Source organism: Gossypium hirsutum, chromosome A02, assembly GCF_007990345.1.
Source record: "Gossypium hirsutum isolate 1008001.06 chromosome A02, Gossypium_hirsutum_v2.1, whole genome shotgun sequence".
Lineage (NCBI taxonomy): Eukaryota > Viridiplantae > Streptophyta > Magnoliopsida > Malvales > Malvaceae > Gossypium > Gossypium hirsutum.
The window spans coordinates 21,297,212-21,312,649 of record NC_053425.1 but is presented as its reverse complement, the minus strand read 5'-3'; the positions used below and the strand labels follow the sequence as shown (position 1 = coordinate 21,312,649).

At 34.9% G+C, this 15,438-nt stretch overlaps 1 protein-coding gene across 2 annotated transcripts; it reads left to right on the top strand.

The window, feature by feature from the left end:
• The first annotated feature begins 9,385 nt into the window (after nucleotides 1-9,385).
• On the top strand, nucleotides 9,386-12,343 carry LOC107952173 (pumilio homolog 12). 2 transcript variants are annotated; one of them, XR_005907415.1, is made up of 6 exons: nucleotides 9,386-10,562; nucleotides 10,635-10,797; nucleotides 10,962-11,125; nucleotides 11,258-11,516; nucleotides 11,836-12,034; nucleotides 12,124-12,343. XR_005907415.1 is itself a non-coding variant. In XM_041084662.1 (5 exons), exons 1-5 carry the CDS (start codon nucleotides 9,733-9,735, stop codon nucleotides 11,953-11,955), a joined length of 1,536 nt encoding a protein of 511 aa, XP_040940596.1. In that variant the 5' UTR covers nucleotides 9,386-9,732; the 3' UTR covers nucleotides 11,956-12,343. The 2 variants fall into 2 exon arrangements, 1 of the variants encoding a protein (XP_040940596.1); XM_041084662.1 differs by having other exon boundaries at nucleotides 11,836-12,343.
• The last annotated feature ends 3,095 nt before the right edge of the window (nucleotides 12,344-15,438 follow it).

Below are 15,438 nucleotides of genomic sequence, written 5' to 3'. Positions count from 1 at the left end.
AGTCAGGCCATAAATTGATTTATTTTTATCCTTTTGTCAAAATTTGAAAATCTGATTTGAATTTACGAATCCTTTCGTTGCATCCGTCGTTTTTGTGGTCTTTGTCATAATATGTTTGAGCCTGTTGATACATCTCCGCATATTGCATTACATAAATCGGTCGATTTTTCCTTTTTAAGTGGGAGCAAAAAACTATTCATTCGTGAGGTCTTCACCTTCGTATAGGATAGTGGATTGCTTTCGGAATACATCCGTACCTATGTCTTCGTGAGATTTTCATCTTCATATAGTCATAGGGAAATGTATTTCCCTGAACTGAACTCGGTCCATATGAGCCTATAATGGGTGAGGATCGAGGAATCTTCCGGTTCGGGTACCTTTACTTTAAAACCAGACCACATATAGTGAGCCCTAAGAGCTTACCCTAGGTAGAACCACACCAAACCCCTAGAGGTCATCCAAATAGGTGCTCTATTTGTTATTTATGTACTAACCTGTTTCGTTTTGTTTTGGTTATGATTGCATTGCATTTTCATATTAGAAAAGAGGTGTTGATTTTATGTTCAGTTGCTAAATAGAGAGCTTGTCATGGAAAATAGATTTCTTGATAAAGTGGAAGACAATGCAGTCATCAGAATATGGTCCGGGAAAATGTAACGAGAGAAGGGTGATAGTCTAATGAATGAGTACACAAATTTGCTTCGTTTCTCGAAGATTCAAGCTGACAAAGATTATTTGAGAGCCGTCAACATCTTGACTTTCTTAAAGAAGCTAACGAGTATCGCGAGGATGAGTGAGCAATGAGTCGTGGCCTGGATCAAGCAAAAAGGAGATAGAGGAGGCACCCCTTTGAAGAGTTCGCAAGATTTGATCTTGACATCCGGATACGAAGAAAAGGATCAATGTTTTCACTTTGAGTATTAGGACAAGGCCGAATATATATCCATTTTATGTAAAGAAATTTGTTTTCTAGTAAAGTTGTTCTAACAAAATTGAATCAGAATCAACGCCTTTTTTTGCATTTATTTCATGCATTTGCATTGCATTGCATTTCATCATATACATTAAATTTCACAAAAAGACCCTAATTAATTAGAATTATGACAATTACCCTGGAAACCAACGAGAGTTTACCAACTAAATATCACTACAGTACCCGCCGCAAAACCAAAGCAATGGATCAGAGATTGGAAAGATTAGAACAAAAATAAAGAGATATGCAAGATAAATTACAAGCACAGATGCAAGAGCAATTAGCCAGAATCCAACAAAACATGAGGGAAAAAATGCAAGAATCCCAAAATAGTATGATAAGCCAATTTGCGCAATTGCTGGCTAGAGAACGTGAAAAAGGGAAGAGCAGTGCAGTTAACTCAGGGAACGATAATAAAGACCTTGCCTATCCTCTAGGCTTTACCCCAACAAACACCCAAGCCTAACCAAACGTATATCCACAAGGGGCACCCGTTACTATCAGACCCCAACAATATCAGACCGGTACCTCGGTACCGATGAACTACCCGACAGGTTCAGGTTCCAATCCGGGAGACAATCCAACCAATCCTGTAGTTCCTGATCTAGATGAAATGACAGAAATAGAAAAAAATAAGGATAAAACTGCCAAAGCAACTCGAAAATCGGTACAGGTGGTTTGAAGAAAAACTCAATGCAATGGAGAATGTTGATTACTATTGTAGGGTTAAAGCCAAAGATCTGAGTTTAGTCCCAGATCTGGTACTCCCACTGAAATTTAAAACTCTAGAATTGAAAAGTATAATGGGACTAGTTGTCATGAAACTCACATCACGATGTTCTGTCGAAAAATGACAAAATACATTAATAACGATCAACTGTTAATTCATTACTTCCAAGATAGTCTGATCGGCTTAGCAGCTAAATGGTATAACCAACTGAGTCGTGCCAAAATCAATTCATGAAAAGACTTAGCATAGGCTTTCATGAAGTAATATGGCTACGTGACAGACATGGCGCCCGAAAGAATTACACTGCAGAATATGGAAAAGAAGCAAGGTGAGAGCTTCAAGCAATATGCCCAAAGATGGAGAGAGGTAGCAACACAAGTCCAGTCACCTCTTTTGGAGAAAGAAACCACGATACTTTTCATCAACACTCTAAAAGCCCTGTTCATTAACTATATGTTGGGAAGCGCTACCATGAGCTTCTCAGATATGGTAATGTCAGGTGAGATGATCGAAAATGCAATAAGGAGTAGGAAGATAGACGCGGGAGAAAGCGCTAAAAGGTCAACCTTGAAGAAAAATAAAAGTGAAGTGAATAATACTAGCAAAGGGTATTCCAAATCGGTCATTGTAGGCCAACCAAGAGCCGTGACTACTAGCTATCAAGACACCTCAAGGCAAGAATCCAACTCGAGGCCAAACACAGAAAGACTAGTTCACGTCCATCCCGATGACATATAGGGAGCTGTATTAGAATCTGTTTGATGCACATGTGATATTTCCATTCTACTTGGAACCCATGCAACCTCCGTTCCCAAAATGGTATAATACTAATGCTCAATACGAGTACCACACAGGAATAACGGGATATTCAATTGAAAACTGCACTACTTTTAAAAAGTTAATCGAAAGGTTCATTAAGATGGGCATCGTGAAATTTGATGATCCATTGGGATCTCATGTAGCAGGAAATCCGTTATTTAGTCATTCAGATCAATGGGTAAATGCGATAATTAAGAAAGGGGAAAGAGAACCAAAACCAATGTTACAGAAGTAAAAACCCCATTGAAATAAGTTTTGAAACAAATGATAGACATAAGACTAATTATTCAGAATTCGGAGAAAAGACAAAAAGGTATGAGGAGCTATTGTGAGTTCTACGCTGAAGAAGGTCATGAAATTCAGGAATGCGCTGAATTCAAAGCTTTGGTGTAGAGTCTAATAAATAATAAAGAGTTGAAATTCTTTGAAGAAGTCAAAAGCTTAGAAAGAATGTTGGGGAATCTGAACGATAACGCTGTATTCGAAGAGGGAGCCGGGAAAGAGAATTTATCATGCATTTACCCTTACATACCTGGGAGTGTTTTGAACAATGGGACCGTGGAAGAGATCCCTGTATTTTTTAGAGCAAATTCGGAGTAATGTCTAAAACACACTTATTGCTCTAAGCCTAGGAGCAATAAGAATCCTTTTGTGAAATAGGCCTATGTCTATCATCTTTATTTCAATAAAATACACATTTTTTCTTACTTTAAGCAAATATTCTTTGATTATTTTCATTTCATTCATAATCATACTATACAGATAAATATTCTTAGTTTTTTTGTTCTTCGGATCTTTCTTCGTCCCTATAACAAGTATCCAGATATCAATGATATGAGCGATACTGCTATTGACTCAGAACCTCCTTTTGAGCAAGATATGTGTCCAGAGAAATTTTAGGACTCTGAAGATGACCGGGACTATAGCTCATCTCCTGGTTCGTTAAGGATGGTAGAACAAGATGAGAAATAGATCTTACCTTACAAAGAGTTAGTGGAATCCATGGCCTTCCTCTATGTGGGGCATTGATGTCATTGGGCCAATCTCGCCAAAAGCTTCTAACAGGTATCCATTCATCTGTGTAGTTGTCCATTACTTCACTAAGTGGGTAGAAGCTGCTTCATACGTTAATGTCGTAAAGTCGGCATTCACAAAAAAATGGATCATATGTCGATATGGAATGTCAAAAAGGATTGTATCTGACAATACGCTAAAGTTAAACCATAATGCGATACCAGAAGTTTACAGTCAGTTCAAGATTAAACACCACTTAGTCATTGTGTCACCCAAAAGTGAACGGTGTAGTCGAGACAACCAATAAGAATATTAAGAAGATCGTGGAGAAAATGACTGAGACCTATAAAGATTGGCATGAGAAGTCGACCATCGATCAAAACCTCTACCGGGGCACGCATTTCTCTTTGGTTTATGGCGATTTTGCCCATAAAACTCGAGATTCATTTTCTCCAAGTTTTTGGATGAAGTAGAACGGATTCAATCCTGTTTGACCAAAAAGGTTAAAAGCTATCCGTCATGGTCAAATGTACCAAAAAAAAAGACGCGAGCTTACCAAAAAGGGTTCACCCCAGATAAATCCATGATGGGGACTTAATATCAAACAAGATCCTTCCCATACAAAAGGACTTTAAAAGAAAGTGGATGCCAAACTGGTAAGGACCTTATGTGGTAAAAAATGCCTTATCTGAAAAAGTATTAATTATTGACCATGAGGGATAACGAGGACTTGCCTAATCCTTTGAGTTCAAATCAAGAAATATTTTGTTTAAAAAAAATAAAAAAGAAGAAAAGAAGAAGAAAAAGGAGAGGCCAAGGCGAAAACCCGTAAAGGGCTCCTTGTGACCAAAGGGGTTTTGAGTTGAAAACCCAAGAATGGGCAATTCAAATTTTGATCGAAGGTGGGGCATTCGGTAGTCTTGCTATGCCTAAATTAACAATAAGGAGGGATGCTACATCTTGGGCCATCAACGAAGTACTGTAGGTCTTCTGAATACATATTGAGTTCAAAAGGGTCCTCGAGAGGTTTTATGTAGAGAAGCTCATGCTACGATATCTGGGGTACCTATTTTCATTTTGTTCATTTTGTATCTTAGCAAAATTTTCTATCTTGATTACTTTATTCATTTCTAGCTTTGCTCTTAATAAAATTTCATCTTGTCCATTGTGATAATTTTTTCAAGCATTTTTCATTGAAATAACAATTATTGGACTGATAATATTCACGTAAAAGAAGTTTTGCATATTGCTCTGAAGAGTTTCTAAATAGTACGAGAACCTGAAACAGGACTATGATTTAGAACTAACTAAACTTAAGGGTTGGAAACATTTGAGAAAAAATAGTCTAAATTGTGATTATTTCTTCGAATTTTCTGCCAAAGATACCAGCTGAAGAGAAAGGACAGAGTAATACGTCAATGATAAAACCTCGATAAACAACGATCAATGCCAACATAAGCATTAAAAGAAGATCATGCTAAAAATGACATTTTTGCATTCATGCAAACATCATTCATACACATTTAGTTAGGAATATTTGATTCATTCTGATCATGACATCCTAATCATTTGGTATAAATAGGCTCATAAAATAGATTCTACAGGTCATGTTCCCCAAAGAATGGCATAACAGACCAGAGAAACCAAAAATCCTATACCCCTGAAGATGCAGTGGGATGGATTGAGCTTACCATGACGAATCTTATCTCCCTGAAGTTGCAGTAGAGCAAATTAAAGCCACAAACCTTCTTCCCCTGAAGTTGTAGTTGAACAGGTTGAAGTTACAAGTCTTATCTCCTTGAAATTGTAGTGGAGCAGACTGAAGATAGCAAATCTTATTTCCCTGAAGTTGCAGTGGAACAGATTGAAGCTACAAATTATAAACATTATCTCCCTAAAGTTGCAGTGAGGCAGATTAAGGCCACAAACCTTCTCTCCCTGAAGTTGTAGTGGAGCATGTTGAAGTTACAAATCTTATCTCCCTAAAGTTGCAGTGGAGCAGACTGAAGATAGCAAATCTTTTTCCCTAAAGTTGTAGTGGAGTAGGTTAAAGTTACAAGTCTTATCTCCCTGAAATTGTAGTGGAACAGACTAAAGATAGCAAATCTTATTTCCATAAAGTTGCAGTGGAACAGATTGAAGCTACAAGTTACAAATCTTATCTCCCTGAAGTTGCAATAGAGCAGATTAAAGCTAAAAACCTTTTCTCCCTGAAGTTACAGTAGAGCAGGTTGAAGTTACAACAAGTCTTATCTACCTAAAGTTGTAGTAGAGTAGACTGAAGATAGCGAATCTTATTTACCTAAAGTTGCAGTAGAATAAATTGAAGCACTAATTCCTAAACCCCTGAAGATGTAGTGGGATGGAATGAGGCTACTTGAAAAAGGGAAATGCCAGAAGAAGTCAAGATTTGGCAAGACCAGGCAAAATTGGCCCTTTTTGAGGTATTTGCTTCACTCTTGTTACACAACAATGAGCAAAGATGGGCAACCGTAATAGGCCAATTTTGGCCTAGGCCAGAGATAAAGTAAACCCCCCCCAAAAAAAGAGTCTAAAGTTAATAGTCCATTTAACAAACCAAATAACCTAAAGCCCATTACATATCTAGCCCAATTCTAACCCTAGCCCAAAATGGCCCAAAACTAAACTAGTTTTCAGCCAAACAAAAAGGAAAATGAAACCTTAGCTGCTCCTTCCTCTACCGCACATGCCACCGTCGCTCGAGGCTCACCAACCACCTTCACGCGTCTGACACCTGCAAAAACAAAGCCAAACACGCAAGCAGAGAAGACAAAGAAGAAAAAAACAAAGAGGCAGTAGCAAACAAAAGATAACAAAACAAAATAGAATCTTATAGTACGGTGCTTGTAAAAAAATATGGGGTTAGTGAAATGAATAGGAATAAGTGGAGTTAACTTATTGGAATATTGCATAGATATAGGAGGCACTTATTTGGTCGGAGCCGATGACAAACTCGTCGTGCAACCGCGTTCAGCCTTACGCTACTGGAGTTGTCATAGTTGCCTCTTCTGACAAAGTTTCCTACTTCTCGCCTTCGCCGATAGTAGATATAAATTGCTGATGACTTTGAACCATGGCATTTACTACAAACAAGCCGCTGTGGCCAATGAGAAAAATGGCTCGCGGATGGGTAAAAATTCCATCCTACAATCTCAAGCATCGATGTAGTCCTTATGAATCTTTTCCCAATCCTCGTCATTCTTCCCCGTAGGTCCACCTTGTGCAGCTTATCCATGTCTCGCAGTGGCAGTGAAATTTTTTACCTCTACCAAACTGTCGTATCACCTATTTAATGCATGCATTTCTACCGTCACGTACACTATCAACGACACCTTCGCGTCCCACATAATTCGATTGGCCTACAATTCTGGTGGGATGCAAGATATGATATCGGTGTCGGCATATGACATCCATTCAAACTGAAGTGTATAATTGTAAATTTCGTTATGTACGGAATTTTATTTTACAAATCATTGCATAATTAATATATGTTCGAAAGAATAAGTAACTAACATCGGCTTCTGAGCGTTAATCTAACAACAACCTAATATTTTCCAACTAGTCGGATGGTCCCATGTAACTTAGCCCATAGTTCCACTTGTACAAGGGATATGTTAGTTCAAACATATAATCAATAAAAATAATTACTATGCAAATTACGTATTTATTAACAAATAATTTTTACCTTGTCACCAACGGGAACATGTATCGGTTGCTTACTTGGGGACGTAGAAACAATAGTCGCCACCAGGCCCACGACTGTAGCAGGAGTAGACAACCATAGATTGACATTTTATCCGATTTTTTTCACTCGACACAACTCCCGGTACAATGAAGCCAACACAATTGATCCCCAATTCAGTTGTCTACATTCTTTGAAGTCCACTAGGTGTAGTAGCCACCTTACGTACACCAAATTTCAAGATTTATCAGGCATTAAAATGCCCTTAATTAACCTTAGAATAAATGCTTAGGTTTATTGTTATTTGATGATGTTGGTCATGTGCGGAGGAACCTTCTTGAAATTGGTCTCTAACCACTCCATCTTTATTTGGCCACATTCGAACGAATTCGAGACTTCCCCAATAATGTCGTGCAGAGGTCCTCTTTGCCGGGAACGATCGTTGATCCCGTGACGACTGGCTCATCCACCGGCAGATCGAGTTGTAACGCTACCTTCTCGAGTGTGATTGTATACTCGTCGCATGGAAGATGAAAAGAGTGTGTATCGGGCCTTTATCTTTCCGCCAACACACTGATGAGTGTAGGATCGAGTTTGCAGCCTTGAGCATATGAGACGTATGCAAGAATCCTGCTTCTTGCAAGTAATCACGAATTTCAGTGATCAAAGGCGTTGCCAAATTATGTATGATCCCCTCCAAAACATGATCATCTCGCCTATTTATAACGACAAAATAATTTATTTTAAAATAAAAAAGCTTTAAATTTAACTTAATTGAAAATAACGAAATTTAAAATTTCTTCTTACAGTTACTAATTAAGCGGCAAAATATATTTCTCGTCGAAATGAATTAGAGAGGTTGTCATTCATGAAAACTTAATTCTAATGAATATAGGAAATAATTAAAAAAAACTAAAATTTTTGAACGAGAATATTTAAAAGTTTAGAACAAGAACTTGAGAAAATTGAGATAATTAAGAGAGTTGAGAGAATAGAAAGACTTGAGAGAATAGGATGTGAGTGAAAAAAAAAGTAAAATTGGGTGGTATTTATAGGGAAAAATTTTGGACCGTTGGGCATTTAAATTTTTTTATCGTTGCCCAACCAATATTCAAAGAGCCGTTGGAATTGACCGTTGAGAGAAAGCACAGCCAACTGGACGCGCTTTCCATTTCTCTTTCTAAAATGACTTATTTATGTAATTTTTGAAAAAAATACCCTAAAACACTGATTTAAAAAACATGACATATACAACTAAATTAACCCATTAAAAATAAAATAGAAGTCTTCGTCATATCTGCAGTATAATATATAGAAGGAAGGTGTTAAGGCCTTCCTTCTTTGACATCTATCATGGCTATTTTAACATTATTAACCATAATAGTTAAATTTTAATTTTGATGCTTTTATTTTTTTAATAGTATAAAATTTTAATTTTAGTACTTATATTATGTTTAAATTTAAGATTTAATATCTATATTTTAATTTTTAACATAATTTGATACTTCAACGTAATTAGTTTAAATATTTTATTTTAAATAACATGTTGATCTAAATTAAAAGAATTATTAACATCGTTAAAGTTTTTGTTAAATTCAAATCTATTACAATACTATTCTCTGTGACATGTTTATGGAGTGAATACTTTTTTAATTTTAAAATATTACACCAACAAATTAAAAAACTTTAATGATGTTAATAATTTAATTTAAATTTTTAAATTCTAAAAGGAAAAACTAAATTTCGAATATATATATATATATAAAGAATACAGAAATTTAAAACATAGTATTTAGTCCAAAAAGATTGAAGTTAAGTGAGTGTAGATGGTAAACTACACTATTCGTTAATATATCAACATCTGATCTTGATAACAAAGGAGATAATTCAATTTGAATATTTCATTTTAAATTAAAACTCTCAAAAATATTTATTTAGAATTATTAATTTTAAGTTTAATATATTATTTGCTATGCAAGTCTAACATTCTTTTTTTCAGTTTAACCACTTAATTCAAATTAAAATTTATAATTAATTAATAATATTAATAATAAATTTTAAAATTAAAAAAAAACGAATACTGGAATCAATATATTTAGGAAGTTTGGATCTTGTCAGCAGCAGAACCTGGAAGCAGGACGAAATGGTAGGGAATTAAATGGCAGCGATGGTGGAGCAGACAGGCAGATATACAATCCAGTTAAAAAGAGATGGTCTGTCTGTGTTAGTATAAGCTACTTTTTATTCTTGAGAGGCTTTCCAGTCTGAAAAAAAGATTATATAATTTGCATGAAAACAAATAAAATCTTTCCTTTTTCAAAATATCAAAAATATAAATAAATAAATAACCAATCAAATCCTAACTTGATCTCTATTGTTTCTAAAACCCTTCCCCCCAACCCCCCCCCAAAAAAAAATTTTTTTTTTTTAAATCTTTCTTTTATTTCTCCCGGAGTTGTTCCCTTTTCCTTTTAAGAATTTCTATTGATTGTAATGGAGTCTGGAAACCGATCCATGTGGGAGACACCGTTGGTTCCTCCTTCACGGTCACTAGGAAGTTATGTCCCTCATCAGAGCCTAACATTACCACAAAATCTTCTTGAGAACAACCCTTTTGATCAAAGCCTAGAATCAGCCTTTTTTGGCCTCAATTTATCAACTCAAAAGAACCCAGAACTAGATTATGGGTTTTCAAGAGGAGAAAAAGAGAGAAAGAATGAGGGATTGCATGTGGGTTTTGATGGGGTGATGAGAGTGGGACCATATAGTGACTCTTGGAATAGTTTAGTGCCTAGGTCGTATCAGCTCCCCAATTTAAATGAAAATGGGTATTTGTTTGATTCAAGAAGAGAGCATGTTTTCAATGAAATCTCAATCTTACCCTTTTCCTATCAAAATCGATTGGCTCCTCCTCTCACTGCTGCTGGTGCCGGTTGTTCAAGAAACAAGAATGTAACGAGATCTAGCTTTAACGGTCATAATAATGATCAGATCAGTAATGGTTTTAGGAGGTCTCGTTGGTCACATGAACCTCTGAATTGTTTGAGTATAGGGGATTTGAGAGGCAGGTTCTTGTCTTTAGCAAAAGATCAGTATGGCTGTCGGTTTTTAGAAAGGGCTATTGATGAAGCTTCGAGAGAGGAAATTGATATGATTTTAATGGAGGTTGTTGGGCATGTTGATGAGTTGATGTTGGACCCTTTTGCCAATTATGTTGTTCAAAAACTCGTGGTCATGTGTAATGAGGAACAAAAGAGTCAAATTATTTTAATGATCGTCAAGGATGGTTTTCGACTTGTTAACATTTGTCTCAATGTTCGTGGGTATGTCTTGCTTTATTTTATTTTCTTTGAATTAAGAGTTTGTTTCAAACAGCATTTTCATTTTGGTTACAGGACTCGTGCTGTGCAGAAACTGTTGGAGAACCTTCCTTCACAACAGCAAATCTCTTTAATTATGTCCGCCTTAACCACTTGCGTTGTTGCATTGACTAAAGACATGAATGGCCATCGTGTGATCCAGTGTTGCTTGAAAATTTTCTCTGATCAAGATAATAAGGTTGTTATCATTTGATGATTTAAGTTTAATTGTTTCTATGCATTTGTTCTTCTTGATTGGAGAGGTTGTTATGATTCTTACTTTCTCAATTGTTCATACAAGATCAGTTTTGTACATTTGATGATGTTGGAACATAGTTGTTGACCATTAATTTTCATTGACAGTATCTTCTGAAAGAGGTGGCGAATAACTGTTATCAAATTGCAACAGACAAAAGTGGATGTTGTACAATGCAGCATTGTATTGACCACTCTAAGGGAGAGGCAAAAGCCAATCTAGTTCGAGAGATCATAGCAAACGCGCTTCACCTAGCTGAAGATCGATATGGGTGCATTTTTTTTCTTGAAACCACTTGTTTTAGTTTCCAAAAAGTTAGCGTCTGTGTGTTGATGTGAAACTTGCAACCGATGATGCAGTTTATTCGAGGTTGATATACTCCGTTTTGTCTTTTATCTTTTAGCAACTATGTAGTGCAACATGTACTGGGACTGAAAGAGCGGCAAACAACAGAAAGTCTTCTAAGGCAGCTCGAAGGGAATTACGCATCCCTTTCCTGCAACAGGTATGGAAGCAATGTTGTTGAGAAGTGCTTGTTGGAATCGGGAGAAGAACAATCTACAAGAATTATAAAGGAGTTGCTTAGAAGTCCCATCAGGTCAAGGATTCTTGTGGATCGATTTGGAAACTATGTTATCCAATCAGCTTTATCAGTATCTAAGGTTTGCATACTCCACACATTGTGCTGCTTTCATGCATCTTCATGGTTATTTGGTGCGCACATGCATTATGTATGGTTCAACTATATATATACTTGCTTAGATTTTAACGAATTCTTTCACTAAACCTTCTATATATTCAGGTTTACATGATTCCTTGAACTCGTATTTAATTGTTTGAGTGAATATTTGTATCATGGAACATGAAATGATTTCAAGATTTATGCATGCTTAATTATTACTAATAACATCTTATATTGGAGACCATTGTTTGGCTCGAGCCTATTGTTCGTTGTGATGTTTCTTTTAATTGCATGAGCAGGGCTTTGTTTACAATGCTTTGCTGAATCTGGTTTGGGTAAACTTTCCAATGATGCGCAACCATGTTTACGGAAGATGGATACTTGCGTGGTTCAACAAGAGAAAGCCACCATGCAACTAAGAAAAGCACAAACATGATTACATGAAGAGATGTCGTAAGAAGAGAGATTTGAGATCTTAGGCATCTCAGTCAGATACAAGTATGATTTTGTTTGAGTGTCGAGTCAATGCGTCATCGTGTAGGGTCGTTACAGTGTTTGTAGTTAAGTATGTAGTTTTTTTGTTTCAGTTGATGTGGAGATATTGATAGCAGTGATCGTGGATGGCTGTGTAATTGGATACAAGATTAACATGCATGAAAAGCTTGTGGTTTGTTGGTTTTTGTTGGTCAAACACTGAAGTTCTTTGTTGTAGGGCACTAATTTAGTTTTGGATTATATAGCTTCATTTTGTTAAAATGTTCTTGTAATTATATTATTAAATTTAGCGAATAATCCTTTAAGAATGGAACATTTGAATAGTGTATACTTTTGTACAACGGGTTTCAGAAGATTTGCTTCTGAAATGTCATATAGTAGGTGATTTCGGTCTAAAGTTCTACAATATAAATCTTATATTTTGTTGTAGCAGGTGTTACATCCTATCCAAACACGGCGGAGGCCGTTGGCTGAGGTTAACTCATGCCAATACGTTATGGTTTGTATCCATATAATTTTTTAAAAGAACAAGTGTGTTCATAATTCTAGCCACTCGACAGATTTTCCAATCAAACTCAATAGAAGCAATCAACAAATCATTTAATACAACTTAATAATTTTTATGTTGCTTTAGGGTTTAATCAAATTTTAACAAAAAAATAAAAATAAAAATTTAATTGTTTAAATTAGGGATGACAATGAAGCAGGGAGGAGATGAATATTGTTAAATCCATCACCGCTCCACAGTTGTCATTCTTTGCCCCATTACTTGTTCTGCTCTACTATGGATGTTGGACACATCCATCACCATCCTACCCCACTCCACTTCAATTTAATTTTACTATTTATCTTTACTATTTTCAATTTTTTTAAAGTTGAACAAATATTTAAACATAAAATTTATGAATTTTTTTATATTACATTATTACATTTTTATCCTTTTAATAGTTTATATATATAAGGATAAAATGGTAATTTCATATAGTGGAGTGGGCCAGGTTGAGATAAACATTATCATAACCGCTTCACCCACTATCCAAAAGAAAACAAAATCCACCCCATCTTGCATCTATCTTTCAAAAGAAAAAACCTGCTCCATTCGAAACGAATCGGTTCGAAATCCATCGAACGATTTGTGTTTTGCCATCTGTAAATTAACCCGTAATTTAGAGTAGGATCTAACAACTTTTATCTCAAAAAGAAATACAAAAATATAAATTAATTTAAAATTTATTCCCTAATCATAATTTTATCTTATAATTTTAAATTTTTAATATTAGCAATATTAAGATAATAATAATTAGAATATATACATAAAACTCGCTTGTGATTAAAGATTTCGATAATTTTTTTACATAAAAAAATATATGTCTGATCAACTATAAATTAGAAATTAAATAATATAATATACCACGGACAAAGAATTAAACAAATATCAAATTAATGTTTGAAAAAAATTCAACAAAACCTATGCACACGGTGAAAGAAATTTGTAAATACTAGTGAGTTGGTTGGGGTGAGGACGGCTTGGATTTTGATTATTGTTTTACGACTATTTTTTTTAATTTTTATATTAAATATTTTTAATGTATTTTTATTTTGGTCACTCAAATTGAAAGTCTAATAATTTGGTTACTTAATTTTTAGAGAACTTTTATTTTAATTATTCAAACATTAAATCTCTAATGACGGTTAATTGTACATGTCACATTATATTTACATTTCATTTTGGTTACCTAATTTTTAGGTTACTTTTATTTTGGTCACCTAAAATATTTTTTAAAAAAAAATTAAGGATTTAAGTGAAAAAACGATTAAACAAAAAAAAACACAAAAATTATTAAATTTATAACGACCCAGTTTCTAGTAGTGCCAAAAATTACAAGTTCGAGACCCTATTTCCGTAAAAATTAAACAGACATAATTGCACACTTATTATATAGGTGAATTAAATTTTGGATAGATAATTTAGCCAATTTAGTGATTAATTAAGGTTTAGAGATTAAATTGTAAAGTTCAATCGATATAGATTTTTAATTAGAAAATGGATTAAGGTCTAAAATAGAAATTAGATCATGCCAAGGTGAGTGTTAGTGGCTGGTGATGTTAATAGTGGAATAACTAAATAAATTAAAGTTAATTAAGTTGTAACAACTCATTTTTTAGTATTGTCAGAAATAACAGTTTCGGAACTCCATTTTCAATCTTCGAGCCCATGAATATTATTATTTAATATTTACAAGGTTAGTAGAAAGTTTAATTGAAGTTTGATCTCTTAATTTTGTTAATTGTATAGTTAATTGTGATATAAGAACTAAATTATAAAAGAGGTAAAAGTTAATCATTATGAATTTTTAATTAACAGAAAGACCAATTAAACAATTAGGCCTATTTTAAAATGTCAAATGGTAGTGGTGTGACAGCCCAAAATTAACCCTAGTCGGGAAGTGGTTTCGGGACCGCTAAACCGAGTCGTAAAAATAATTAACCGTCATAATTGATGCTCATTATATGTACATGTGCATGTGTGAAAATTTCGTGTTTGAATTTTGTTAATTGTAAGTGAATTTCATCAAATAGGACTTATGTGAGAAAATTTTAAAATGTGATAGGTCAATGCGTAAGGACCTATTAGTGCATGTGGAAAAAGGGGGGACTTGCATGTCAAATTCCCCCCTAATGAGTAGTGGCCGGCCAGGACAAGCATGGTAGACCAAGTGTGATGGGCAAGACATGTCATAGACATGTTGTGTTAGTGCATCATGAGTGGAAACATGTCACAAACATGTTATGTTAGTGAGGTATGTTAGGAAAAATAAAATAAGGAGCATGGGCATAAAATAATGAAAAGGAATATGATGGAAACAAAAAAAATGTGTGTGGTTGTCTTCCCCCCCATTGCCGTGAGTTAAAGAAAAGAAAGGAGAAAATTTTGTTCATCCTTTTTCATCTTCATTTGGCCGAAAATTCTAAGGAAGGAGGAAGGAGTTCTTGCTTCATGTTTGATTTGGAAGAGGATTAGGAGGAGGTTTGGCCATACTTATGTCTAGATTAAGGTATGTTTGAGGTTGTGCCATGAGATTCATGCATGTTTTTAGTTGCTAGCTTGAGTTCTAATTAGCCCATGGTTCAAATCCTTGCTATGTCATGGGGATGATATTCGGCCTAGGTGGATTTTGTGTTAATGCCATTGCATGCTAAATATGAAGCTTGTTAATGATGCATGTGATGGTGGATTGATGATTCTTGAATCTCCTTTTTAGCATTTTTGAGTGAGCACATATGTGCATTGGTTGCTAGATGGGGAAGAATCGGCTAGCAAGTTGTGTGCTAAGGCCGAATATAACTTTTGTATGTTAATGAGCAATGCATGTGTTAAATTGATGGAAAGAGAGAGGATGCTTTAC

Excerpts from the sequence above, each read along its gene's own strand:
- LOC107952173 (XM_041084662.1), top strand. The coding sequence starts at position 9,733 with ATGGAGTCTGGAAACCGATCCATGTGGGAGACACCGTTGGTTCCTCCT. Across the intron at positions 10,563-10,634 it reads ATTTGTCTCAATGTTCGTGG|GACTCGTGCTGTGCAGAAAC; the intron begins GTATGTCTTGCT and ends TTTTGGTTACAG. Across the intron at positions 11,517-11,835 it reads CAGCTTTATCAGTATCTAAG|GGCTTTGTTTACAATGCTTT; the intron begins GTTTGCATACTC and ends TTGCATGAGCAG.